The sequence below is a fragment of the Daldinia loculata genome, assembly GCF_022478755.1.
Source record: "Daldinia loculata strain CBS 113971 unplaced genomic scaffold F4817scaffold_2, whole genome shotgun sequence".
Lineage (NCBI taxonomy): Eukaryota > Fungi > Ascomycota > Sordariomycetes > Xylariales > Hypoxylaceae > Daldinia > Daldinia loculata.
The window spans coordinates 256,934-283,463 of record NW_026054856.1 but is presented as its reverse complement, the minus strand read 5'-3'; the positions used below and the strand labels follow the sequence as shown (position 1 = coordinate 283,463).

General features: G+C 46.1%; 7 protein-coding genes across 7 annotated transcripts; 3 read left to right on the top strand and 4 right to left on the bottom strand.

Moving 5' to 3' along the window:
• Nucleotides 1-158: 158 nt before the first annotated feature.
• F4817DRAFT_79935 (uncharacterized protein) lies at nt 159-1,565 on the top strand. Its single transcript, XM_049307902.1, has one exon. It carries the CDS (start codon nt 743-745, stop codon nt 1,466-1,468), a length of 726 nt encoding a protein of 241 aa, XP_049163463.1. The 5' UTR covers nt 159-742; the 3' UTR covers nt 1,469-1,565.
• Nucleotides 1,566-4,527: 2,962 nt separating this feature from the next.
• On the bottom strand, nt 4,528-7,321 carry F4817DRAFT_323422 (ribosome biogenesis protein erb1). Its single transcript, XM_049301509.1, has 3 exons — nt 6,608-7,321; nt 4,674-6,558; nt 4,528-4,597 (listed from the first exon to the last, which is right to left on the bottom strand). The coding sequence occupies exons 1-2, from the start codon at nt 7,262-7,264 to the stop codon at nt 4,924-4,926; spliced, it is 2,292 nt and encodes a 763-aa protein (XP_049163462.1). The 5' UTR covers nt 7,265-7,321; the 3' UTR covers nt 4,528-4,597; nt 4,674-4,923.
• Nucleotides 7,322-7,792: 471 nt separating this feature from the next.
• On the top strand, nt 7,793-9,249 carry F4817DRAFT_364717 (uncharacterized protein; the record flags this gene model as incomplete). The annotated part of the gene is made up of 2 exons (XM_049306783.1): nt 7,793-7,978; nt 8,067-9,249. The coding sequence occupies 2 exons, from the start codon at nt 7,793-7,795 to the stop codon at nt 9,102-9,104; spliced, it is 1,224 nt and encodes a 407-aa protein (XP_049163461.1). The 3' UTR covers nt 9,105-9,249.
• A 1,657-nt stretch (nt 9,250-10,906) lies between these two features.
• On the bottom strand, nt 10,907-13,314 carry F4817DRAFT_323417 (uncharacterized protein). The gene is made up of 3 exons (XM_049301508.1): nt 12,483-13,314; nt 11,996-12,369; nt 10,907-11,934 (listed from the first exon to the last, which is right to left on the bottom strand). Exons 1-3 carry the CDS (start codon nt 12,825-12,827, stop codon nt 11,487-11,489), a joined length of 1,167 nt encoding a protein of 388 aa, XP_049163460.1. The 5' UTR covers nt 12,828-13,314; the 3' UTR covers nt 10,907-11,486.
• Nucleotides 13,315-16,062: 2,748 nt separating this feature from the next.
• F4817DRAFT_355754 (uncharacterized protein) lies at nt 16,063-19,018 on the top strand (the record flags this gene model as incomplete). Its single annotated transcript, XM_049305695.1, has 2 exons — nt 16,063-17,782; nt 17,835-19,018. 2 exons carry the CDS (start codon nt 16,063-16,065, stop codon nt 19,016-19,018), a joined length of 2,904 nt encoding a protein of 967 aa, XP_049163459.1.
• A 600-nt stretch (nt 19,019-19,618) lies between these two features.
• On the bottom strand, nt 19,619-21,574 carry F4817DRAFT_323413 (uncharacterized protein). Its single transcript, XM_049301507.1, is given in 2 exon segments — nt 19,619-21,530; nt 21,548-21,574. The coding sequence occupies 1 exon segment, from the start codon at nt 21,087-21,089 to the stop codon at nt 20,277-20,279; it is 813 nt and encodes a 270-aa protein (XP_049163458.1). The 5' UTR covers nt 21,090-21,530; nt 21,548-21,574; the 3' UTR covers nt 19,619-20,276.
• Nucleotides 21,575-24,125: 2,551 nt separating this feature from the next.
• F4817DRAFT_311327 (alpha/beta-hydrolase) lies at nt 24,126-25,466 on the bottom strand (the record flags this gene model as incomplete). Its single annotated transcript, XM_049299982.1, has 2 exons — nt 24,126-24,973; nt 25,070-25,466. 2 exons carry the CDS (start codon nt 25,464-25,466, stop codon nt 24,126-24,128), a joined length of 1,245 nt encoding a protein of 414 aa, XP_049163457.1.
• Nucleotides 25,467-26,530: the final 1,064 nt, after the last annotated feature.

The window sequence follows — 26,530 nt, the reverse complement described above, 5'->3', positions numbered from 1 at the left end:
TTGGACATGTACATATGTCATATGTCAAATACCTACCTACCTCTGTCTTTGCCGGGAACCCTGTAACAGGTACCTACCTACCCATGTACCTAACATGCGAGAGCTCCGTGAGTTGCTCGTAGTACTTATTACATAGTACACAGCCCGTGATTCAGATGCTAGCTTCAATGATAAATACAACATCCGGCTTGCCAGTCACTAGTACACGCATTCATAATTCCGGGTTGAATCACTGAGAGAGCCTTGGGACTAGCAAGATCCTATTGGGCTTGGTATCTTTACAACATTTAAACAAAATATAAAACCCAACGGGCCCCACGACTTTGATCCCCTCCATATTCTTTCCTCTTTCCCTCTCGACATAAGTATACTTAAAGAGAACCTAAAGGGTATAACGGAGGCGGCAGCGACTCTAAATAGTTGTTTGCCGTACTATCCTTCGGTCCACACCAACCTATACCCTATACCCTATACCCTATACCCTATAATACATATATATTGTATCTATCTCGATAGCGGATGTGTGTCGAAGATATCGTCTAAGCGTAACCATCGTTCTCCCTAAAGCATATGCTAACAGCCGAAACTCCTGTAACGCAAAGTAAGTTTGTCAATCCCGAACAAGACGTCGCCGAATACTAATAACAGGCAGCACCCAGCTATTCCTCCTTGCCTTAACTAATAACGACCATCCTTCTTAACCTATACTTAACCTACACGACCTTATTACCTTTTACTAAACATGTCTCCTAAAACGTCAGGCTCTACCAATGCCGTCCTCGCCGACCGAAGCTCCGAACCGGACCGGGAGTGCGATGGCGGAGAGGCCTCTGACTCCTTTTATATCGACAACTTCACCGAGTACCGCCCCCCTCACCTCAACGACGGAAACTTCCCTTGTACACGACCTAACGGCTCTGCCACTCAACCTAGGCGGTGCCTCCTAATTAAAAACATGCATCGTATCAACAACGACACTGAGCACGTGATGACTGATGGCGACGCGAACTACACCTTCATGCAATACGCATCGTCATCCTCTAACACGGACACCACCTTAAAGCATGGTGACCCTTTCGTGTCTCGGCCCGACTTGGGCTACTACATCAACCACAACTATATCGGTGATGATAGTGCCCAACCCTTGACCACGGCAGCCATCGCCGCGCTCGACTACACCAACGAAACCCAGTCTTTTGACGGTAATGTCTATGGCTGGCTTCCCCGAGTCGGACGTGCTGAGCAGGTCGACCCAGTCGACTACTGGAGCACCACCCACTTGATGACCAAAGCTCCCAAGAGCCGCACCTCGATGGCGACTAGCATGTCGTGGTGCGTTGTCCCCTCGGCCCATGAGCACTATGATGCCGAGATGCTTCGCGACGTCGGACGCTGGTCCGATATCCCTACCGACCCTGTTACCGCCAAGGCGAGGAACATTCGAGACGAAGACGTGTCCGAAGCTTAGGGGCGATGATGTTGATGACGATGACGATGAATAATAACATGGGCGGTGTTGTATACTATACTTGGACCGGCGTTCGGGGGGGGTAAACTCGAGAGAAAAGGTTTCTTTTGGTAAATAATGTTTGGAACTAATAGGGTTATGATCTCTTCGTCCTCATATCTATCGAACCATCATATAGTTTGGTTCTCATCCATCTATAAGCGACCACACAAGACTTGTGTAGATGGGGTGGTTAGGCGGAGGTTCATGTTTTCTAGACAAGCTTTGCGGCGTCCGGGGAGTTCGCCTTGGGTATTAATATAACGAATGATAATGTCGACGTGACCCGAATCTTTTCTTGATCTTCCACAGTGCCCTCGATCTCGATCCTCGGTCATACTTATGGTGCCTGCTCGTATACCGCTTAGCAACTTGCCTCTGGGTATGTAATACCCGTCATCTTTCTGTTCAACTTTGAACGTAGTCCAAGGTGACGCTGTCACATACAAGCCTTGTCGTCATGTAGCCCCTTCGCCCCTTCTAGATCTCAAGCCCCCTGGCTGCGAGCCTACATCATCTGACATTGCATCGCGCAACCACTATCACCGTCGCCGTGCTCCATCACACCGCATATAGAAACGAAAAGGAAGGTTCACTTACCGTTCCCCAAATTGCGGCCCGAGACAACATCTTCACCCTTTCTGATTCTCCGCACCGCCACACATTTCTTCTTTTTATCTCACTCAGATCCACGTAACCCAATATGAGACTGTCAAATGCGGGGATGTCTTCTGCAAAGAAGTTCTTTTTCACCTTTTTTGGACCATTGTCTAACTGCGCCGAATACCCGCCACTATCGCTAACACCGCTATGCCCCTGGCTCCGGACTTCGACCCGAATGAATGGCTACTAGCCGTGGTAGTCGGTCTGTCGGAATTGATCGTACAGCTATGTAGTCGCAGTCTCCGCAGCTAATAAAAATAAAATAAACCAAAAAATAAAAAGAAGAAAATACAGACTGGACAAGGCTTCCTGTACATAGAGTAAGAAAATGCCAATTGAAAGTTCGTGACCTGTGATAGAACATTTCCAAATTGAAATGTCCATGCAGCTTTCATTGACCACATTTAGAATATTAACTAAAAGAAAGGGAGAAGTAGAATGAACAATAAAGATGACATTAAAAAGAATTTAGAGAAGAATAAGGGGTGCAAACTGACTGATAAATGGTAACCCTACTCGACCTCTTCCTCCCTTGCATCGCCGTTATTCACCTAGTGCCAAAATAGGACTAAATAAGCGAGAATAAAAAATCTTCATACCACTCTTCTCTTCGAGACTCTATGCTGATCGGACCGCCTTGAAGGTGTGTAAAATCCGTATCGTATAGGTCCATGTCGACACCAAATAATGCGCAGGCTGACAAATCCATTTTTCCATCTTCAACCTTTTACTCTGGATGAAAAGCTATTGTTGTGTTTGCCTCTGTAGAGTAATGGATGTTGGTGATGTATTAGATAGATCGATCGCGGGATACAACGAGGTATTGCAGAGTGCTATAACTCTGATCGTTGCGGAAAGAATACCGGTACGATCTTGGTTCGAGCGATTATCTCGTCACATACAAGTAGCATATGTAAAGGTGTAGGCATGTATTATTTTTGCTTTGCCCCTAATCGACGTCGGCTGCGTGGAATGATGTCTAGTCGGACCGGCGAACCGACTTTCGGAATCGGGGTTATTGAGAAAAAGACGTCGAAAGAATAGCTTCCAGCAGCCAGCAGCTTTGGTTAGATAGGAAAAGAGTGTGAGTTAAGAGCATTAGCTGATTGCTGTCGACAAAATCGTTGATGTGATCTCGTTAGCGGAAAATTCGACAGCGAGGTAGATCGTGGAGTAGCGAGTATTATTCGAAGGCCGAGATTCTATTCGTAAGAATGCCAACGCGTTCGAATTTAGGCGTGGTTGCTCTAGCTCCATCTTAACGGGCGATCGACTGATGGATCGATCCGCGGATATGCCTCGCCCGACTCAGACCAAAGTACTATTAGTCTCTTTGATGTTTTCTGATAGTAGTACCTCTCAAACCGACCACACCCATTCTGAGTAACAGTTCACGATATCCAGATATTCCTAGGCCGTTCTTAGGAGGTCGATTTCTGTTTCCTTGCTGTCAGGTATGTATTAACATTTCTTGTCGTACCCATCTCAGTGGGTCTTTAGAACTGGGCCCCCTTGAGTAGCCTGGAAACTTGGACGTGGATTCATCGTGACTTAGCTAGATGTCCTATCTTTTACTGACCGTGTCCGTAGGCCAAGTATATTTACCCTCTTGACATCGTATCGATCGTTAAGTCGTAAATAGACTGTGTCTTAAGTCGTTAAATTGGTAATAAATAGTGAGATCTCGTTAAGATTACTTACCAATGTACAAATAGCGCTACTACCCCGTACAAATATAACACAGATAACTAGTTCTAATTAGCATGTGACTTGCTACGCTGCCACAAGAGGGGCCCTGAGCAACGCCAACGTCATCCTTCCGTTGTCCCGGTACCAAGACTACGGTACGGGAATATCACTATGTTTAGTCTTGGCAGTACCTGTAGAAGAGTTATTACTTATACCAACGTATATACTCGTCCTTGGCTGTGTTAGGGAGATGGTATCGTAATTTGCTAATCGACCATAGATCCACCATCCTGATTAATCTCCGAGAAATGTGAAATCTGTATAGATGGTTGAGTGTTCGAGGAGGTGATATAGAGCACCATCGTTATTATATTTATCTCCTTCCCTCTTTAGCTGATAACGATGACATATACAGCAATGATAGGCGGTCGGGATGTAAATATTGAAGCTGAAAAATTGCTCTTTGCTAGCATGGGGAGAAACATATCTTGTCAAAAAGGGGTCAGCTCTGCATTATATTGCGTTAATAAACAGATGTAGACAAAGTAGATAGATGATGATGATGATGATGATGATGATGATGATTACATACTCTAGGATGACAATAATAATAATAATAAGTATTCTAGGCAGAGAGATATAAAGGAAGATGAGGATCGGATCATTGGGCAGTAATGGTTGGACGGGCAATGCCTTGTTAGCCCAGTCCAACACCACCGTGTGTATCATGTAGCCGGGCTAGCCATTCACGATCTTAGAATGTGATTTGCAGAGGACACGGCGAATCACTAGACGGGAGACTAAGATGACATACCTCTTTGATTGGGCGCCATGGTGGTGAAACGAGTGGAGTCAAGGACCAATAGGCTATAGCTCGTTTGAATATAACCAGGCGATAGCATGTAAGGCTAATCCTAGGAATATATAAGACAAGAGTTCTTAAATGTATAGAAGGTAGGTATATTTCTCTAAACGCCGTCGCTACAAGACTCTTTATAATGGAAGTCTGGTGAACCGTGCTCTGCTACTAGGCACCCACCCGTCCCCTTCCATAAAAGCCGAGCTTATGTCCATAATCTACATGTTCCGTCGGCGCCCGCACTTACACACCATGGATGTTGGGGATGCCAATCAATATCTGTCACACCAAGTCTGTTGACCACCTTATGTCCTTTGAGCATCTTTACAGGCACAATAGTCGGTCCTTCCATCAGATCGCTCACAACTTTGCTATGGAATATTTGTAGAGTACCGTCGTCGCTGCAATCCGCAAATAGTGGATGGGTACGATGAAACTTCACAGCCCTGATTGCCTGAGGATGGAATCGCATCGTCTTATACGGCCTGTTTGACATCTCAAGATCATGCCAGAGTAAACGACGGTCGTATGATCCAACAACCAAGTTGTCACCGCCAGGATGCACATCAAATGATGAGATCCAGCGGGCGCCAGGCTGAATGGTCTTGACTAATTCTTGTTTTTGGAGATCGTAACACCGTATCGACCTTTGGGTCGCGACGAAAAACATAGGTCGCGAAGGGTGGAATGATGCCGTCTGTGCCAACCCGGGAAGCTTTCGGAAGGGGATTTGAGTAAGATGCTTGGATAAGGTATGAATAGCCACGGAACTTCTTTGTCCGCTAGGGGATACCGTACAGAAGAAGTCTCCTCGTCGGTGCCAATTGATTGACTTGATAGGTGAGCGAACTGTAGCTTTCAGTAGAACACCCTCATCCTCTAGGCGTGTCCCTGGTCGTGACCACTTCGCCGGGGGATCTTTTCGTGCTGCTCCGTTAGCTGTTGTTAGTTGCTTGCCGTTGGTAGCATAACCAAATCCTGCATCCAATATATCCCGGCTAGTCTGTTCTAGCTCCGGGCTCCCAAATGATGGGATCATGAAGAAAATATCTTCGGCCACAGCAGCCGATATGATTGAAGCTTCTTGACCCGGTCGCCATCGCACTACATCCACCGGGTCCTCGCTGCTAAGTTTGACTTTCCACTGCTGTTTACCGTCCGCGAGGCCCCACACTCTCACAGTGCCATCATCACCACCACTGGCTAACCATTGCCCGGATGGGTCAATAGCAACAGATCGTACCCTACCCTCGTGACCAGCGTATTCAATTGACGCGATGGTCGGGAAGGGTCTCAACTCCTCCGGTCGCGGAAGCTTAGGGAGTAATGATGTAGGATCGATATTCAACTTATTCTTCCGTATTCGAGGCGCAAGGTAGAGATCAAGGCACCTTTCAAAGCGTTCTTTGACAAATTGATCGTATGCAGGAGTTTTCCGTAAAGAGTCGTATTTTTGGGGCAAGTACTCCTTTTCTCGCTCTTCCGGTTCGGTCTCAGCCCAAGCCTTCTTTTCGTCCTCAGTAGGGAGATACTCTGGAGGTGGATTGTAACTGAGATCATAGCCAGGAGGAGCAGGCTTGGGGGCGGGAATGTGCATTACGTTAGGGGGCCGAGGCGTCTCGTCGGCCCACAAATCATAATGAACTTCTTCCTCTTCTTCCTCTTCCCTCTGCTTTTCCTCTGGAGGTTTATACGGTAGTATTCGGCCTTCTCGAATTGCCTTGACTAGCTTCATTATTCGTTTCGCTTCATGTTTTGAAGGCAAGAAGCGTCGCTTTGGCTCTGGGGCGGCGCTCAAAGGCATCGTCTCCTCAAAACTTGTAAACCATTCGACAGTATCCTGAGCCTATATTAGAACTAGAAAAACATATGGAAATCATAAAACTTACCGGATACGGATCATATCCTTCTTCGGGGATTTCGTTCATCTGGACTCGTCGTAATAACTCTAACTCGTCCTGGCTCAGGTTTAATGGCTTGCCGGTTGCAGGATCCGTGAGGCCAGTCCATCCCTTCGGCACCTCAATACTATCTAATAAAGCGTCCAAAGCCTCGCCAGTAGCGGGACGCATAATCCTCTTCCCATTGATGTCATATCCTATGTGAGGGTATGAGTCGTAGAACGAAAGAGGTATGTTTCCGATCGTGTTTACGGGTTCTTGGGCGTCTGAATCGTCTGAATCGTATACGGGGTCAACCTCATCGTAAACGTATCTGGTTCCCCCATTGGCATCTGTTTCAATTTTGTAGTGAGGGCCAATGTCTTCTTCGTCAGACTCGACTCCGTTTGATAATTGTTTTTTCCCTGGCCCCTCATCATCTGTTGGTATATCGTCACTGTCCAATTCATCATCATCGGCATCGAGCGTGTCCCCCTCAATGTCGTTGTCGTCATCTTCTACTTCGGACTCCTCATCGTCGGATTCGTCTTCTAGCACACCCTCTAGAAGACCATCTCCGAACTCATCATCGGATTGAGGCTGATTTGGGTGATCTGCCTCGACCACGGAAGCCTTGCGCTTCAAGCTTGGTTTTGTTGAGACCATTTGCGCCGATTACGAAGTTTTGCGCTTCAAGGCGGAAATTTTCTTGTATCGCAAGACAAGCTCGAATTGAGATTCGGGACAGGTCCAAATTATTTTTTCGGGAGTGGGGCTTTTCTGCCGCCGGATGGAGCTAAAAAATCATACCGCCTTCCTGCTTGGCTGCTAGCTAGGTACGGAATACATCGGTACCGAAATACCTACATTTTGAGACTTGGAAGGTAACTCCGACTAGAATTTCTTTGGCTCTCATAGATTTTTACTCGGTTTCTTTAACTCGTTTCTAATATGAATTATATGTTAAAAATATTCACATCATGTACGAATCAGGTCTATATGTAGGTATATGTATATGCATCGTTGCAGCTCAAATCTGCCCCCAAATATGCCTCTCTTTCTGCCTGACCCAGCCTTATAAAAAGATATCTACCTCTTAAGATGGACCTAAGCACACAGAACAATGATACAATCTGACATGAGTTCTCGTTATATCGGAAATAACTATAAGATTAAGAGTTCTAGATCAACGATATGGAGCCTTTATCTGCTATAGCGCTTGCAGGAAATGTTCTTCAGTTCATTGAGTTTACAAGTAAATTACTTTCTACCAGTGCCGAGGTTTATAAGTCTACCACGGGTACTTCGAATTCCAACCCAACCTTAGAGGGAATATGTAAACAGCTCTCTGATTTGAGTTGTCGTCTGCGCGCCGATGGCGTAAGTACTCGGGGTTCAGCCAGCCAAATGGCTCCAAAGCATAAACCAGAAATTACAAAACCTCGAAGAACAAAGCAAACATCTTCAGCTCCAAAATTCAGACAGACCAGAAGATGTCTCATCTCATCTTCGAGAGATAAAACTTCTACTTCATAATTCAAAGCTTCCTAAATCCGACTACATATTCTCGGCTGCCGAAATTGATGACTTAACGGCCAAAGTATCTCACATATCCATGGTGGAGCGTAATTTTGTGAAGGAGCAGATGATTCTAAGTAGCCTAGATTATTGGTCCAGATCAGCAAGACACGAGAACATCACCGAAGCTCATAAACGTACTTTCAGTTGGATATTCGAAACATCTGACCAAGAGGCAACAGATGGCCAAAAGTTTTTTACATGGCTCCGCAGTTCCGATGGTGTCTTTTGGATATCAGGCAAGCCGGGCAGTGGAAAGTCGACACTGATGAAGTTTCTGGTAGATCATGCAAAGACAAAAGAGGCTGCAAAGCTTTGGGCAGCCCCTGAAAAAGTTATCGTTGCTAGCCACTTCTTTTGGTCTGCGGGCATCTCTATGCAGAAATCGGCCAAAGGCCTATTCCAGTCTCTTCTCTACGATATTTTCAGACAGTGTCCGGAGCTGATTGCTGAAGTTTGCCCATCTCGATGGGAAGTTGCTTACTTACCCGACGCGGCTGGACAGGATTGGAAGTTTAAGGAATTTGTTGAATGCCTACAGGCAATCAATGCGAACAATACATCAACTGTTCGGTTTTGCTTCTTTGTTGATGGACTGGACGAATTCGATGGGGATTACACCGAGATCTCCCAAACTCTTACAGAAATCGCAAATTCATCGAGGATTAGGCTCTGTGTCGCTAGTCGACCCTTAAATGAATTCCTAGATCAGTTCGGCACTACAAAATATTCTGTTCTTTCCATACATGAGTTGACTAGAGATGATATTGTGAGCTATGCTCAAAGTCGCTTGGTGACTCATCCTCGATGGTCAGCCCTGGGTCTAGATGTACAAACAGCCCAGTCGTTCCTCAAAAGATTGCCGATACTGCTAGAGGTGTATTCCTATAGGTTACTTTGGTTACCCAATCGCTTCGGAATGGCCTAACAAACTACGATACGATGGAAGATTTAAACGCTAGGCTCGACACTCTACCTAAAAGTCTTGAAGCGTTTTACAGGCAAATGCTGGACTCCGTGGATCCAATATACCATCGCAAGTCGGCTCGCTTGTTGCAAATGCAAGTGCAAGTGCAGAAGTATAACATTCTATCTGATTCAACTTCATGGTTGATGCCTTGGGTAGTAACCCTGTTACATGAGTGCGAGCACGACAATCCAGATTATGCAATTACTATGCAAAAAGAGGCGCTTATTTGTACCGATCTCAAATCCCGTCACGAGCAAGCAAGCAACCCGCAGATTTAATGCAAAGTGCCATGGTATACTTGAGATTAAAGGAAAGGTACTACAGTTCATCCATCGGATTGCTTTAGACTATCTCAAGACTCCTGAAATGGTCGAGTACATCCATATCAGAAGTGGCAAAGGGTTTAACACAAGCCTATCCATACTAAGAGCATGCGTGGCTTGTCTTAAGATGGGTGTATGGAAGACGCTCGATAGGGGTAGTTCAACTCGCGAGCATGTCAGCGTTTCCCAGCTCAATTCTCTTATACCACTAGTATATGCAGAAAGTGCGAAGAAAGAGGGGGTAGATGAAGCGGTAGTTTATACACTTGTCGACTGCCTTGAGAGATTATCTACGTCGATAGTATATCCTAAGAATGGAAACGAGATCATCAGTCACACTGAGCTATGGAAAATACCTGTTGGATATCTACCTAACTCCTCAAGGCTATCGGTCTTTCTCCTTACTATAACCTTCCCGGGCCTGGGCGAGTATGCAGTCAAATATATCAGCAAGAAGCTTTCCAGCGATGTGGATTATTTTCGAACGAAATATCCAGATGCTTCGTTGAACCTGGTAAACTTGGGTATCAGATTTTCTTTTTCCCCAAGTGCGGTAAGAGTCTTGCACCTGCTGCTCCGGAATAGGTATGATCCAAACGATGCTATATTGTTACCGCCTCGTGTACTCTTACGTATTCATAATCCGTGTGTTTGGATGGGAGATGAGTATAGTATAGATAGTTTGAAGCGGAAACGTGGGGGTTTGTCTTATGTTCGAGACCGATCAGTCTCGATGTCATGTTGGGCTAATCTCTTTATTTCTATTGGCATATGCGATTTTTTCGAGCCAAGGCGGAGGGTAGAGAGTGCGATCCATTGGTATTGCAAGAGTCCCGAATATGATATGCAGGTGGATGACAGGGTCCAATCCTTCAATAATGCATTGAAGTGTGGTGTCTATTCACTATTACTTCAACACGGTGCCGATCCTAATGCGCACCTTACTCCTTTGGCGACGGTTTGGACCGACTTTGTTCGTCTCGCCGTCAGAAATCCATGAAAAACCACAGCTGTCGATGCGTATCTCAACACGTTGGATGATTTCTTTAAATACGGAGCGGACCTAGGCGCTTGTACATTCGGCTTGACTCTACGACCCGGCGATGTCTCAAGCCATCTACCCCTCCGCATGGTCACCGGCTGGGATACATTCTGCGAGGCTTTAGAAGGCCTCACTGGGTCTGAGACCGAGAGAGAGCTCAATTTCACCTCAAAGATTACCATGAGGATGATCAAACAGGCAATCAATACTCGATGGCCTGTAGGAAGGTTGCCTTGGATTGTGAGGAATGCCTTCCCTGAGTCATTACATAGACCGATGCTTGATATGATCACTGAGAACCGAGATAATAGAGAAGACTCGGGAACTCAGGGAAAACGACTGCTCGAAGACGTCACGGAGATGGAAGGGAATAGTAAGCGCTCGAAGTTGTATACGGCTGATATAACGATGTCTTAGTCTGGTTTATTTTCTATATGAAAATTGTCAATCCAATCTGACATTAGTTTCTTTATCTTCAATCTCCTATAACAATTATGAGCCAGTGTGTCCTCGTGCTTCTCGTCCAAATTCAATCCTCCCATATCGCATAGACCAGATATCCATTTAGCGCCTCGGTAATCATTGTCCCGATTATTATCCAACACTGACTAGACGTCGTCTAGCTAAGCTCATGCCCTGCCGTAAATTAATTATGGCCTATATGAGTATACAATAAGGAAAATGGTGTCCACCGGCGTAAACACATGCCTTTGGAAACAATGCCCATGTCGTACGGTGATAGTGATACATCGAGGAGATGAAAGGAGCTATAGCTCCAAACCGAAACATACAACTACCACCTGAATCGCCGTTCAGGTTTAAGCAGCAGTGTTATAAACGCGTGTTGAATTCGATTATGGCAACTCCGTCCCAAATACAATTATAACGTCCGTTGCAAGTGAGCCTCGCGGCTCGGTTTGATTTTTTCTAGACCCTAGATAACCCAATCGAAAAAGCGAAGAAGTTGGATTAAAATTAGAGCTCTCCTTTGATTCTACTGACGATAGTCTCGCTCGTCACCACAATCTTTTGTAAAGAGCTGTTATCGTCGTCATCGCGGAATGTAGGCCGTTTGCCTACTGTAATGAACGTATCTCGCTTGGCTCGATGCGCTCCCATATTACCTAGCTCGAGCTCCTCTCGCGACTCAGTACCCATCCGAGTGAATCCGCTTGATTTTGTGCTTTTACGCGTCCTGGATAGTGTGAGAATCGTGCCTTTGCCTCTCCATGTTGTGTCTCTGGATGAACGCATTGAGAGCACTGTGTCGAATACAGGTCGAAGGAGGGGGCAGCTGGACACTATGATAGCGATGCCGGCCTCACATGTTCCATAAAGGGTTGTGTGTACTATTGTGTATGGTACATCGGTAAAGTCGACCCATATAATCGTAGAAAGGTGAATGCCGCCAAATATTAATGTACTATGTGGTGAAGAATGTATTAGCTTAGATGCTGGCTGTTCGGGAGACGAGTCTTTCTCACAGTATACCAATACTAAATATGCAAATGGTGACAACTTTGTACCGCCATTCCATCTGAAGTTTCAAGATCATAGGTAGAGGTAGGGCTAAGATCATGAGTTGATTTATGATATTGATGACGCTCATTGCTGCGAAAGCCGCTTTCTGATCTCCGCAGGTACCGGCCATTCGAATGTGCCAGTTCATTTCAATTGGCTGGCATATTAGAAACTCGATGAGCATACTCACAACCATCCAAATGACGGTGAAAACTAAGGTAGCTATAGCAGCAAGCTTGAACCGGTGGTCGAAGAAGATACGTATCAGCATCAGGATAGCACTGATTTTTATCAGGCCGAGCGAAGCCGCATATAGGAATTGGCCAGCATAAATAGTCTGTAGTGATTATACTTGTTAGTGCTTGCATTTTGTTCCCCATAGCAAGGGGCTAGGAACTAGAAGGTCGTCGTGGAGTCGCCTTGTGGCATTTAATTGATAGACTGACGAACCTTCATAAGTCGCACCACGTGCCAATCCTGTAGCTCTCCGACATGATGGCCCATACCGCCTGCTAGCACCATAGAGAAATCCATCGCTATGAGGCCATAGAACAGGACCACCGCTCCTAGGTTCAATCCATCATCCACCATGAATGCTCGACCACTTCGTCGAAGGCTCCAAAATCGTAGGGCGGTCCATAACGCGGTGAGGAGAAACAGAATCACACCCGAGGCAATGATCTTAGATCCTTCGCTGGTGAGCGGTACGAGGTCGGTCTGGATACGATCGGCTACTGGTGTCGCGAGGTCATCACTGCTTCCTATGATCGAGAGCCGGGCATGGACGATAGACATATCGGGACCGGAGTCTTAAGCCTTCACCCCCGAAGCAATACCGGTTGGCTTGTCGCTGAGGTGAGAAGCCCTCTTCGCTTGCCGGCGAGGGAATACATATACCGGCTCCGAATCCGAAGTTGGAATTGAAGCTTATACTGGACTTACGCAGTCACCAATCGACGGTGAACGGGTGCGGAAGACTTAAGCGAGAATTCTTCTCGAAATTCGTTCCCAGCTAAGAAAACAAGAGGGTAGCGCAAGGGCCCAAGGCCCATTTTGTTTGTTATGCAGTAGCAGGGGTTGACACTTGGGGTTATGAACATCCCTGACTTTAATAATTAAATCTGCAGCTGAGGATACCTACTATGGTATATAATATGCTAGATATAGGGATAAGGATAAGGGCGAACCGAAGCGATAATGGCCTTGTCTTAACTCAAGAATGTCTCAACTGTCGTCACCGTGCCATGTACGTACTTAAGCTGGGGGGTTCATGGGTTCCTCATTTTGGAAATATTGGTTTTTGTTCCTATCGAGATCCTTGCTATCTCCCTCCGAGCATGAACCCGGCATGAACTGGTACCTACTCGACGACGAATTTTGTTTCGCTACCCGTTTACGGTAATACCCGGGTACCATTCGTTATCTTCACCCCGTATGTACTCAAAAGAGCGGTACCTACTCATCTCCAGGGAAGTGAGCCAGGGGTCTAATATGACATGTCAGCCCATATCCACGTGCACCAGCTTTATACCCATCGGACAACCCGGGGGGATTTAATTTTGAATGCGGCTAAGATCGACTAGGCAAATTTGGTATTACCGAAAAGGTGAAATGTCATAGCGTTACCCTATTTACGTGCATATATGGTATGATTGAACTGTTGCCGAATTTCCTACGCAAGGGCAACGAGCAAGCAGATCTGAGACCTACGCACGAAACAGACCTTCATCCGTTTCGTGAGCGTTTCTCCCGAGTCCTTGTGACCTGCGCACGGCTATCTGCACTGGGGCTTACACCTTGTAATCTTGGTAGAGACTATATTTGAATACGGGTAGTTAATACCAAAGTTCTTCTAAGATAGTCAACGTTAATAGTTTTGAATGTTATCAACAAGTCGTGGATCTATTTCGTGTTAGCAACCATGAATGTGAGATCGAGACATCTGAGTTCGCTAAGAGAGAAAACCTACATTCTCCAAGGGCTAGCTCTAAAGGCATCATGGAATGGGCTTGGCAGACGTATCTTTCATGATACGGTACTTCCGACTTGTTGGTTATATGTTAGTTTAAACCAATAACAGGTAGTTACCTATAAGCTTTAAGAACCACGAACAGGCACATATGAGGTACTTTTGGTAGCGTAGTCCCACGATATGACGAGTATCTACTCCCAATCTGGACATGTCTCATGCAGCCGGATGCTTCTAACGATGGACAGATAAATTAGGTTGGTATGATGATCTTCTCTGCAGCGTCACTCTTTCGTCAAGTACTCAATTGATTACGCCACAGCACCTGATTACGTGTTTCTTGACGACTCAAGAAGGTAGTACGCTCACTGTAGAACAATGACAACTTTACTGAAAGAAGCACATTGTAACCGCCTCTTCTAACTTGCTTCTTTCGTATCACCGCACAATACAACGCCCCTAAAATCTTCATAGCCGCCATGGTCTCAGACGAATTTCTCATAAGACCGACCCGATCCTATACACACATCTGCTTCGCATTGCTTTTAGTTTTAGTTTGATTCCTTACATAATAGTCCTCGGTGTAATCCCGTAACACCGAGCTGACATCGGCGACCATTTCTTTTAAGAGAGATGATTAATCTGCTACTAATCTGTTCTATTTATTCTGGCTGTGCTGGCCACCCGTAAGTAACATGCTACCTAGTAGGAACTTTCGTTAAGCATTTAATAGTTGCATGGGAATATATTTGATAGTTCAATGATATTGCATCATTAGCGGTCATTTATTGAAAGTTATCCATATCAGATCAAGGTGGTATTTTGGAATCTTGATGAAACGAAGGTAGTCACAAATAGAACCACTTTCTAATGTTAGCTTGGTAAGATTTATATATTATCTTATCCTTTATCTTAAGGAACACGAAACTATTCAAATACTTTAACATAGCTTATGTCTCAACTCTAAAACGAGCTCCCTTTAATAAGACATACTCAGCACTCCTATCAAGGTGAACTTTGTCGGGCTACTACATCCTGTAAGATAATCTAAGAGTATTACCAATAGCTAGTTTAACTCATAGTAAAGAAATAGGCATTGGTCGAGAGAGATTTCTGCTACATTTATTTATACTTAGCATAAATTATTAAAGTAGATGAGCGCTTGTCTTGTTGTTATAGAAATAATTATAGTGTGTGCATCACGTGGTTAAAGTCTACTGTAGGCTAGTTGTTGCTTTCAGGCGAACGCATATTAACGTGATATATGTTGTATGCTATTTCTAAAATTGAGTTAAAGGTAAGAGATGGCATATGAGTATCTTTTAGGTATGAACTATGAAATATTTGCCTGGAAACTTTCGTGACAGCGTACTTTCAAGTCGGAAGTTATCTTATACGGACTAATCTTTGAATGAATTATATGATGATGTGGGGTTGTTTGAGTTACGCACGAAAGATGACGACCTATGATGCTTGTTTGTCGGGATTGTCGGGATTGGTCCACATTCAAACCCGTCGATCTGATGACGGCAGCTACTAGCCAGAATTAAATCCTAAATGCATCATGAAATATGAATAATTGAGGCTTAAACACTTTCTTATACTTGAGAACTTCTCACAAAATTCAAGTTCGACAATATACCTACTTCTTATGTATCAATAAGAGAATAAGAGAAAGGGGTAAAGCAGTTTCGGAAGTAGTGGAAAAGCAGAAACTGCCCAGGTAAAGTCCGTCATAGGTTAGGTACCTCCTACCTCAAAGGTAGTTAAAAGAGTGGAACCGGAACGGGTTGCCCCAGTTCTTTGTAACACCAAGTAAAGACCCAAGGCCCCAAAGTCCAGCCACTCGTCGACGAAATTCCTACCCGTTGATTTCCCTCCCATGTACATCTCATACCGTCGGCCGCCGGGTGTTATGTTGACCGTTACAACCGCCGAGTCGGTCATCTACTACTGCGACATTGTACGCAATTGTACGTGTGAGCCTCTAGCACCAAGCCGGTAAGCGGGCATCTCGATCTTTTTTTTTTCGGGGGGCGGAGAAAAAGAAAAAAGTTCGAGATGGATCCAGCTTCACTTGACCCACGTCTTCGTGATGCCGGTGAGGACTCAATTATCGTCAACGGTCCAAAGAATACGCTATCATCTCAAGTGGCCGCCGTAGGAATCCCCGCTTCAACATTAACTTCAACTTCAACTTCAACATCATCGTCATTATCATTATCAATATCATCAGGACCTGCACCAGTCCAAGCATCAACACAACCAGAACTCCCCGATTCACCACTTCAACAGCAGCTTCAAGCTCAAGCAGCTGGTCCATCACCGCCAGCTTCCACGACCGGCTTCACCCCCCAAACCCCGAACGGTCATTCGCATTCGGCTAACAGCGATACCCCCAATGCGGCGCATGATCCGAACGATCCTAAGCGGCCGCGAGCCTGCGAAGCTTGTCGTGGGTTAAAGGTGAAGTGTGAACCCGATCCCGCGAACCCGGACGGACCATGCAAGCGATGCGCGAAGGCAGGGAGGAACTGCATCGTGACGCAGCCCACACGTAAGAGGCAGAAAAAGACGGATAGCCGTGTTGCGGAACTGGAGAAGAAAATAGATGCTTTGACTGCAAGCCTCCAGGCGAGTAGAGGAACACCTAACAATGTCGTCCATCCGCCCCCATCGGAGGACCATACCTTCGGATACAATCATACTGCACCCGCAAGAGATTGGGGCGCTCCGCCTCGAGACACTCAAACTCAACATCAACATCAACATCAACACCAACACCAACCTCAACCTCAGCCTCAACCTCAATCTCATCCTGTTGCCTCGCCCGAGAAGCGTCCATTAGCACCACCGACAACTATGGCGGGTCAGAAACGAAAGTTCACCGAACCGATATCCGGCTCCCCTGGTGTGACCAGCGCTTCGCCAGCACCACCTAAGTCTAGCGTTGGATTAGAGCAGCAGCCGCCAGATATAATCGATCGTGGGTTAATAACCATGAGCGAAGCTACCGCCCTCTTCACTCGGTATGTGGAGGATATGGTACCTCATCTACCGGCGGTCGTCTTTCCCGAAGGTACGACTGCCACCGAAGTCCGTAAGACGAAGCCGATCCTATTTCTCGCTGTTATCGCGGCTGCCTCATCTGAGACGCCGAAGCTTCAACGCCAGTTAGTTAAGGAGATCATGCAGATATTCGCCGATCACATCATCATCTCAGGCAAGAAATCCTTGGAATTGGTTCAGTCGATCCTCGTTAGCGTCATCTGGTACTATCCACCTGAGCATTTTGAGGAGTTGAAGTTTTACCAGTTTGTACATTTGGCGGCTGTCATGTCAATCGATATTGGCTTGGGTCGGAGGAAGTATAATCCAAAGTCGCGACTCGTACCGTATACTTGGCGTGACCATCCTTTCAGGAAACAACCTCTCCCAGACCCTACCTCGATCGAAGCACGACGGACGTGGCTCGCAGTTTACTTCCTTTCTTCGAATGTATCCATGGCTTTGCACCGTCCGAACCTAATTAGATGGCAGTCATTTATGACCGAGTGTATGGATATCCTAGAATCTTCTCCAGATGCGGCACCCACGGATAGGTACCTTTGCCACCTTGTCTGGACGCACCGACTCGCTGAGGACGTAGGCATCCAGTTCTCCATGGACGATCCCAGTGTTTTCATCAATGTCTCCGAGCAAAAAGTACAGTATGCCCTTCGCGGGTTCGAACGTGACCTTTCCAAGTATAGCGAATCTATCCCCAAATCAGATAAAAGGCGTACGTTAGTATCAATTCCAACTGGGTTATCGTGTTAGCTAACCTTCAGCAGCATCCCTTGTACTTGGCTTCCATGTACTGAATTTGTATATGCACGAAATTGCATTACACGTTGATAAGAGTGCAGAGGAATATCGACCTCCGTGTAATGCTGACTCTCTTCGGGATCCCATTCCAGGTTTAGATGACTCTCTGACCCCGTCGCATATCAGCGCTCTGTCGTCATGTCTTACCGCCATTGATGGCATCTTCGAGACCTTTCTGTCTATGGACGTCCATAGTATCCGTTGCATCCCGATCTTTAGTTTCGTTCGGGTTGCTTATGCCGTGGTCGTGTTGATAAAAATGTATTTCAGCGCCAGCAACTCGGATTCCGAATTAGGTAAAGTCATTAACAAGGACAATATGAAGGTTGCCGAGTATCTTGAGAAACTGCTGGAGAAATTTCGAGAGGTTGCCGCATCGGATAAGTCGCGGCCTGCCAGCAAATTCCTCCTCGTTTTGGCCATGTTGCGTAATTGGTTTTATAGGCAGGGCCAGGCTCAAGGCAAGGCAGGTCAAAGCGATGAAGAGTCAGAGCTTGTGGCAGCCCATCACGCTAAGAGATCGGTATCCCCAAGTGACGATAATAGCAACGTAGGCGCACATTTACAACAGCAACAGCAACAGCAACAGCAACAACAACAGCAACAACAACAGCAACAACAACAGCAACAACAACAGCAACAACATCAACCTCAGTCAAATCCCGAACCAACAAACACCCCACTCCAACTACTTTCAGAAATAGCAACCGGAAACGGCCCACCACGTACCAGCGGCTCAAATCCGCCTCCGCCCGGTGTGGATAGTAATAACACACAGGCGTTTCAAGCGTGGCTGCGCACAGCACCGCAGCCTCACCAGCCCTTTATGTACGACCCGACGGGTGGTCCGACACCAAGGGGGAATTTACAAATGGGACCGGGACCTGAACAATCGTTAATGCCCTGGATGGCCTCACCATTCGGGCCCAACGATTTCGATTACGGTAGTCTCGGAGACGGGTTTGAGCAGGCTCTCGGGCTCACACTAACCGGATTTGGCGGTGGCAGCCCCGGCGACCCGGTCTCGTACGAGGACACTATGCGCTATATGATGCAGAACGACATGCTCGGGCCCCCTCCAGTATCCGAGGGCTTTGCCACAGGCCCCCCGCCCCCAAACGGACCTAATGGGAATTTCTTCCAGTTCTGAAACCACATTGATGAGAACCCATTCCTACGAAGAGGGACCGAATTACTTGTACTACTACCACTACTACTACGATATTATACCTACCCGCTCTCTAAATATGCGTTGAGAAGAGAAGAAGAAGAAGAAGATGAATATAAGAAAAAGATGGAAAAGAGATATGTCGAGAAAAGAACGAAAAGGGAAAAATGCATGTTTGGGCGACTCTCCACTTCACTGTCGCTACTCCGCCTCTATGGGTTATTTCATCGATCGCTACTTCAGTGCTGCACGCATTGTGCCTACATATCTACGCGCTACATACACTGACAGATACACAGCTTGCTTGCTAGGGCGTCGGAGCTAGGATTTGCTTTCGGGAGCCGGATATATACTCGCGTGACGGGATTGCTTACGGTGAACTGGCGTAATGCTTTTCTCTTTTCTATCGGCTTAGGTCCTGGCACGTCGCGGGCAGGAGGTGTTTGGGTCGGGCGTATGGGGACGTTTGAACGAGTCCAAATGATTGCGTGTTCTTATGGTATGTTTTAAGAGGTAGCGTAAAATACTCACTCATCAGTAGAAAAATCGAATTGCCACTATTGTTAATCTATCGAGCAGTCATTGCCAATCAGCTCCAATTTGAATTTGTTTGATTTATTTTCAGTCTGAATAATGCAGCTTATCTTGCTTTGTAAAACCCGCGCAGAGACAATGTGTAGGAACTGGCTTCCAAAAATCTCCCCGTCAAATGATCCTATTGCTAATATCTACGTACATACCTAAGGCATGCCTAACCCTCTCTGATGCCTGTAATGATATAACTTAGACTGTTTTAATCCATCGCCATATCATACAAATGCAACTGGGCTGTAGAGCTCTGGTAACTGTTCACACAAGCCATTTGAAGTCCGAACAATGCTGATCATAGGCCGCAAAGGGCAAACAAAATCATTTGGAAAAACGCCGTCGGTTCTCCCAATGTCACGTCATCCCCACAAGCGATACTGCCTTCCTTCGGCTGAGCTTAGGTACGCGTTGAGAAGACAATTTACCCGGTTATCCCCCGCATTTCCCCATCTCAACGCCATAGAAACAAATCGTCGAAACGAACGACGTAGGTTGACGAGACGGCGTGCAATGGAAATACAGCAGATAGAGCGCATGGCCCGTGGTCCTGTCAGTGACCACGAACCTGTAAGGGTTAGCTTGGGAAGATTGGCTCCCAAAACACATCAAATCAATGAATGTGGGAATTCCCCTATACAACACACAATCATAATCAATCCATATAGAAGTCGCCCTTGAGAATGCGCTCTTGCATATAATCTGGCTTAGGTCTTTCTGGCTGCTTCGGCTTTACGGTAGCAGCTTGTTGAGGAGGAGCTGGCATTTCGGAAATGGATTTTGAGCGATCATGTTGACCGTTGCCGTGAGGTGGCGAGCCGTATCTATGAGGTCCAAAACTCGGTCGATGACCTTGTACACTGCTTTCGGCACGGGATCTAAGCTGCTCGGGCCAGTTGTATCCATTATCTGCCCGAACAGAAAACATGTCAGAAGGGGCTCTGTTAGGTAATGCATTGCTTGCCTGAGGGGTGCTTGCCCGTCTCGCAGCAGCTGAGGCGGACGAGGCACTGGAGGGTGGAGCACGTGTATTTGCATTAGAAATACGTCTCGGCTGCTGGGGAGTCCTACCAGTTGATCCAGGGCTTCCGGGTCCAGTGCGCAGATTACGCATAGCCTGGGCGCCGAAGCTGATGCGACGAGCGAAAGGAGAGGTAGCTCCTGTCTTGGAGGATTCCTCATCATCGATGGCGCTCTCATCGATCAATTCCGAGTTGTTGGTGGAAATACTGCCTCTGCGCATTCCAAACGTGGCATTTCCAGAGTTGGGTGACGTGCCAGACAGCCCTACCGTAGTAACGGATAGCCGTCGACGTTGGTCTCTAGCCGCCGCGAATGTGACCGATTCGCGGCTATTGCCATTGCCAGCAGAGGTCGAATTGCTTCGCTGGAAGAGACTAGAGAACGTAGCGGAAGTAATAGAGCCGCGGCGGTCGTTAGAGGGGCCACTGGTGTTATCGTTCGACATGTTGATACTTGTAAATGATCTAGTTCTAATTGCTTAGGTTGTGATGACGAGGATGACGAGGATGACTAGCTGAAGAGCGTTGAGAATTCTCGGGTTTATGTAGTTGACTAGTACCTAGTTGGTTTAATCGCACGATGTAGATTGGACAATGCGTGTTTCAACTGGAGCGGTGGTATGATGTGGCGTTATAGAAGTAGCAGAAGTGAAACCTTGAGTTTGCTGTGTGTGGGATGATCGACTTGGCGATTGGTACACAGAATCGAGGTGGGAAAGAGACAGAAGGCAGCAGAATAGTCAAAGAAATGAAACAAGATGTGGTAGTAATATGTTCCTTTGTGGTAGGCAATATCACGAATAATATGGATGGTTAGAAAGTGACAAGCATAGTACGGCAGAGGTCAAATAAGGAAGTTGATAGGTTGATTAGGTTGATAGGTTGATTAGGTTGATAGGTTGATAGGTTGATAGGTTGATGGGTGTGGCGATGACAATACGATCAACCGTTTCTTTTCCTCTTTGACGCAATAAGACGCCAATGCGCACTATCAAAGAAAGTGTCTTGCTGATTGACGTGACGATGCTCACCCGTGTAGCATCGACTGACTCGATCCTCTTTGAAGATGCTCTAAGCGGGGTACCTAACCAAAGCTTCTGGGCTTCTAGATGGCGTCGATTTTCAACAGTTGTTATTCTTTCCGAAAGTAGGATAACTAACGGAAATGCAACGCCGGATAGGGTGCCAGCTTGGTCAGGACTTTGGAGCTGGGCAAAAAGGTGGTTTATCGAAGTGGATATGGAAATATAAAGAGGTGTGAAGAAGGCGAATTAAATGAAAGCTAACGTTTGTTAGAATCTCAGATATGGTAGGATCGATATAGAGCTAGGCAGTCGCGATGGATGGATATTGCAGATAATTGTAGACAATTGCAGCAATTGCAGCAATTGTAGCAATTGTAGCATGGGGTAGCTCAGTTAATACAGATTCCTGGAACATGCTACGAATAGACCCAAAGATCAACGACACTAGCTTGAAGGGGGTGGAAGCCTACTGGCCAGCTAGCTAAAACAACTCTACGCTAGCGCGCCTAGAAAGACTGGCGCATATTGCTAATGATAGGTACCCCACTACTTCGTACATGTAGAGAACATTAAGCTACAAATGCAAAAAGGGACAGCTGCTAAGGCGAGATTAGAGTTTCGCGAGGGCAGCAGGTATGAAACGACTGATAACGCTAACAGATTCATAGGTATGTTCCACTTCTGATTTGCTTAGGTAGGTACTTACGTCACCTGCAATCCAGAACTTAAAAGGAATTGCGGGGTAAAGGGGCGCATCCCTACCGGCTTCTAGCATTTAATAGCCTCGATCAACACACCTTTGATGTAATTTCCTTATACTGAAGAATTAACTTACATCATAAGATCCCTAAGCATACTTTTACTTTCCATCTACATCGCACCTCTGTCGGGATGAACTCAAAAGGTTCCCGGTGATTTGATCTCTGATAGGTAAATCGTTAACTTACCTTACAGGTTAGGATCATCACGTCCTCTTTAGACTTACGCACGATATATGGACCATGGTATACTACAAGTGTTTGTAAGTCCGGTTGTGATACCGCGTTTCATTGCAGTCTTAGCAAATCTGCCAATCACATTTGCAGATACTATATTATATATTCAACTTACATTCATCGTCCGATGTACAAACGTTCGATTTATCTAAATGCCTGTAATGGTATCCAGCATTCTCCTAGCTCGACCTCGGCCCCAGCGTTCCAAACCATATACGTTGAAGATGGACAGGAGGTGGACATAGCAACGTGTCATGCATATTATCTGTGGATATTAGAAGAAAGTTCTATTCACTCCTTCTGCTCTTGGTCTATGCTTTTCTGAGCAACTCGGGGCATTGGACGTTGATCTAACATAATCCTTACATACTATGTAGCCCGTTTGAGCAGTCAGTCGTGGTCATGTCGGCGCCAAGTCAGCGCCCCCTTGGGGTCGATGCTTAACTATATATATGATAGGCCATGTGGGCAGCAAGCAATCAGTAAGCAATCCCCAGATTGCTTTCGGACAGGACGGCTACGCACCACTACGTGGTAGCATGCATGTTAACATACCCTGTCCACACCACCAACTATCTAGGGGTTGATACGATTGGTAATGACTTTTCAAAGCCGACGCCAATGAACTTGGCGTGTGGCCCCAGAAACGGCTAGCGAATTACCCATGCAGCATATCATACTATATAAAACGAACAAAGGCTGAGTTAAAACTATTGTTTTCCGGAAGTGTCTTACCTCGCTTGGAGGTCCTGTAGGAGTGGGCCGACACACATATAGAGGTATGTATGTAAGGACAGTTGTTATTGCCATGTTCCTAAATGGCGTTCTGTTTTGCGAACCGGTCAGCGTATAGAGCTTCGAAGTATATAGACATGTCGTTAGGTCGAGTGAGGTCAGTGTTATATGTAAAATTGACCACATGAAGGGTATATCTACTGCTTAGCACGCTATTGTATGGTGGTAACAACTCGCCCGCTGGAGTTGCATATAGTACAATAGTCAACTATAGAGTACAGTGCTTCGTTACAGATACAGCAGAAAGACCATAATTCGATACATGTGGAGGGCTGGAGTCTTCGAAAACCATGAACGAAGCGTGACTGTAAAGCTAACCCCCTCAGGTTATTTACTTACTAGTCATGCTACAACCATGTCCATCATATCATATGTATGACATATTCTTCCCCATATATCTACCTTTATGGTTCTTTCTTTAAAGAGAAGGAATTGATGGTTATAAACGAATAACTTCTTGTGCCTTTCTCAGTCCTTTGGGGGAACTCATTTCTAGACTTGGCGACCTAAGCTAAAACTCCTTTCAGGGTTAATTAACGTATCACTGGGGCCAAACAACTAAGAGGGGCTTATTATCTATAACTAACTATTCTAGGTACCTCCAAGAAAGATAATCTATTCAAGGCTACTCCTAAATATCCAATGCTTTACGAGCGACAGAGCCTGCTCAAGCCAAATGTTTACGCCAAAAGGCTTCTACCGTACTCGCAATACGAGAACTCGCCGAGATAGGTATCTCATGCCCTCCAGGTAAAACAGCAATTTCCACTCCGTCATATCCGAGTATATTCTGGGCATCTTCTATCGTCTCATCCTTGACGACAACAGGGTCGTCCTCCCCGAGTATCATCAGAATTTTCCCGGCACGGAGTCCCGAAATCGGGCCGGCTTCTTTGTCATGCTCGGATCGTCTCCTAGACTCAAGAATCTTATGTAAAGCCACCCAGTCTTGCTGGGGGGCATAAATAGGGGCGTTCCGAATTGTGCTGAGGAACGCCATGACGAACCCGTCGTGATGATCAACCTGCCATCCCACAATTGAGGACACAGTGACTTTCGGCCGAAATTTAGAGATGGATGTACTGTCAAATCCGGCGCCGCCATTAGCATCGCTATCTCCATTTGGTAAGTGCTTCTTAGTTTCGACAGACGCGATATCGGCGCTACCTGCAACACCAGCCGGCTGCTCAGCCTTCGGCCGTATCCTCCTTCGAACTAGTATTTTCACTAGGAACTCCGGGAGTAATCCTGAGTTATAGAGCAACCGGCTCTTCCAGCCAACATGGTATGGCCGGATCAAGCCACAGCTGGCTACCAGTGTGAGCGAGCTAACTAAATGCGGGAAATATCTCGTGAATAAGACACAAAGGCCTCCGCCGAGAGAGTATCCTACAAGGTTGAACGTTGTCCATGATAACTTGGATGATGCTAGGACCAACAGAAACTGCGCTACGTAAAGTCGCTCATCGTAAACGAGGTCACTAGGCGCGTCCGAGTACCCGCGGCCAAAAAGATCTGATAGGGAAAATAGTAAGAAAACAGTTTTCTTCCTTGACCTAGGTAATATATCCACAATACGACGGTCAAGAAGAGGGAGAGGCTATAACTTACCGAAGAGCATAACACGGCACCCTTTACCAACAAATTCATGTCCAAGATCACCTAACGATACTGTAGGCGTACTAATGCCGTGAACAAAAAGGACCCTTTCCCCATCTTCGGGACCCCACTCATAGACCCGTATTGAACCGTACGGAGTCTCTACATCTCTCCCCCCGGGAAGGGCGTCGGGCGGATATGGGAGGGTTAAGGTCTCCTCTTCTGAGAGTGTCGGGAGAGTTCTTGTCCGCGGAGACGGCGTAATGAGCTGTTTCTTGACCCCTTTAGGCTGCAGAACGAGTCCGGCTGCTAAGTATGTCGCGGTAGCTACGGTAGCTGTCAACAGCACACTTCGGAAGATTCCCGCTCGTGTTCCGAGCAGATCGGATGGGATAGACGTGATCCCCATTGCGTTTATGATGTTTGCTGGGTCTGTATTTACACATAGACAGAGGGGCAGCGAGAATTTTAATATCCAATGGGATTAGATCCGACGGACGAACGGGACAAACCCCGCGACCTGTTGTATTTATATTCGTTCTGGACAAGCACCAGGCCCGTCACAATCACGCTCCCTTCTTTTTCCGCGGAGCCGCAAACTTGTCGGCTTATCGCAGCCTGTGCGAGGTTGTGAGTAGAACAGAATTTTGCGCCTAGCTGCCAAAGCTTTGCCCAGTCACATACTGCAAAAAGCCGGTCGATTTTCGGTAGCATTGGGGACGGAGCTCCACTAAATAAGCACTAGATATACCCGATGACGCCGGCGAGGCCCGGTATGATTAATATCTGCTGAAAATGTGTATGTAAGTCTGTGGTTTAAGAAAACGTAGGATTAGGAGGTTACTCACAATATAAATTAGGAGGTACCTATTTAACTTGGATAGTCCATTCACTAAAACTTGACAGTCACACATAGACTGGGAGGTAAAGAGGTATAGTTATACATGATAAATCCTATAATTATAACTACCTAGGATACAGCTATCTACTTCGATCTGAGTACATAAGCGGCATTACCTAGGTACCCATTTTGTCGTGTATAATTATCTTCGATCAACATTTAAATTCATGTAGACTGACGTAATAAGCAGCCTCCTTGCTGAGGCAAAGTCACACCAACTGGTGAAATCAGTAACGGTCAAGCTAGAATCAGCATCAAAACTTTCAATTCATCACCCTTTCGTATTCTGCCCTAGTATTGGCTGAAGAGAGTAGTAAATCATGCGGTAGAACCTACCTAAAAGTATAAGATCTTTTTAGCGGCATCAAATTAGCAAGCCACAAATACAATTTTACCGCATAGAATAGGATGATACGAGCCTTCAATGGACTTTATACTGACTATCTCGAAGTTTAACTAAAGATAAGCGTAATTAATATCACGAGGTGGAACTAGAAGGCACGAAAAAAACTTCGTTGCCTCTCAAGGAATTGTAAACTATATAACGGTCAAACTTAAACCTCCCATGTAAT

Bases quoted from the DNA above. Each gene is read 5' to 3' on its own strand.
- F4817DRAFT_79935 (XM_049307902.1), top strand. From the start codon at position 743: ATGTCTCCTAAAACGTCAGGCTCTACCAATGCCGTCCTCGCCGACCGA.
- F4817DRAFT_323422 (XM_049301509.1), bottom strand. From the start codon at position 7,264: ATGGTCTCAACAAAACCAAGCTTGAAGCGCAAGGCTTCCGTGGTCGAG. The intron at 6,559-6,607 runs GTAAGTTTTATG...ATATAGGCTCAG, and splicing joins AAGGATATGATCCGTATCCG to GATACTGTCGAATGGTTTAC.
- F4817DRAFT_323417 (XM_049301508.1), bottom strand. From the start codon at position 12,827: ATGTCTATCGTCCATGCCCGGCTCTCGATCATAGGAAGCAGTGATGAC. The intron at 12,370-12,482 runs GTTCGTCAGTCT...TAATCACTACAG, and splicing joins ACGTGGTGCGACTTATGAAG to ACTATTTATGCTGGCCAATT. The intron at 11,935-11,995 runs GTGAGAAAGACT...TTCACCACATAG, and splicing joins ATATTTAGTATTGGTATACT to TACATTAATATTTGGCGGCA.
- F4817DRAFT_323413 (XM_049301507.1), bottom strand. From the start codon at position 21,089: ATGTCGAACGATAACACCAGTGGCCCCTCTAACGACCGCCGCGGCTCT.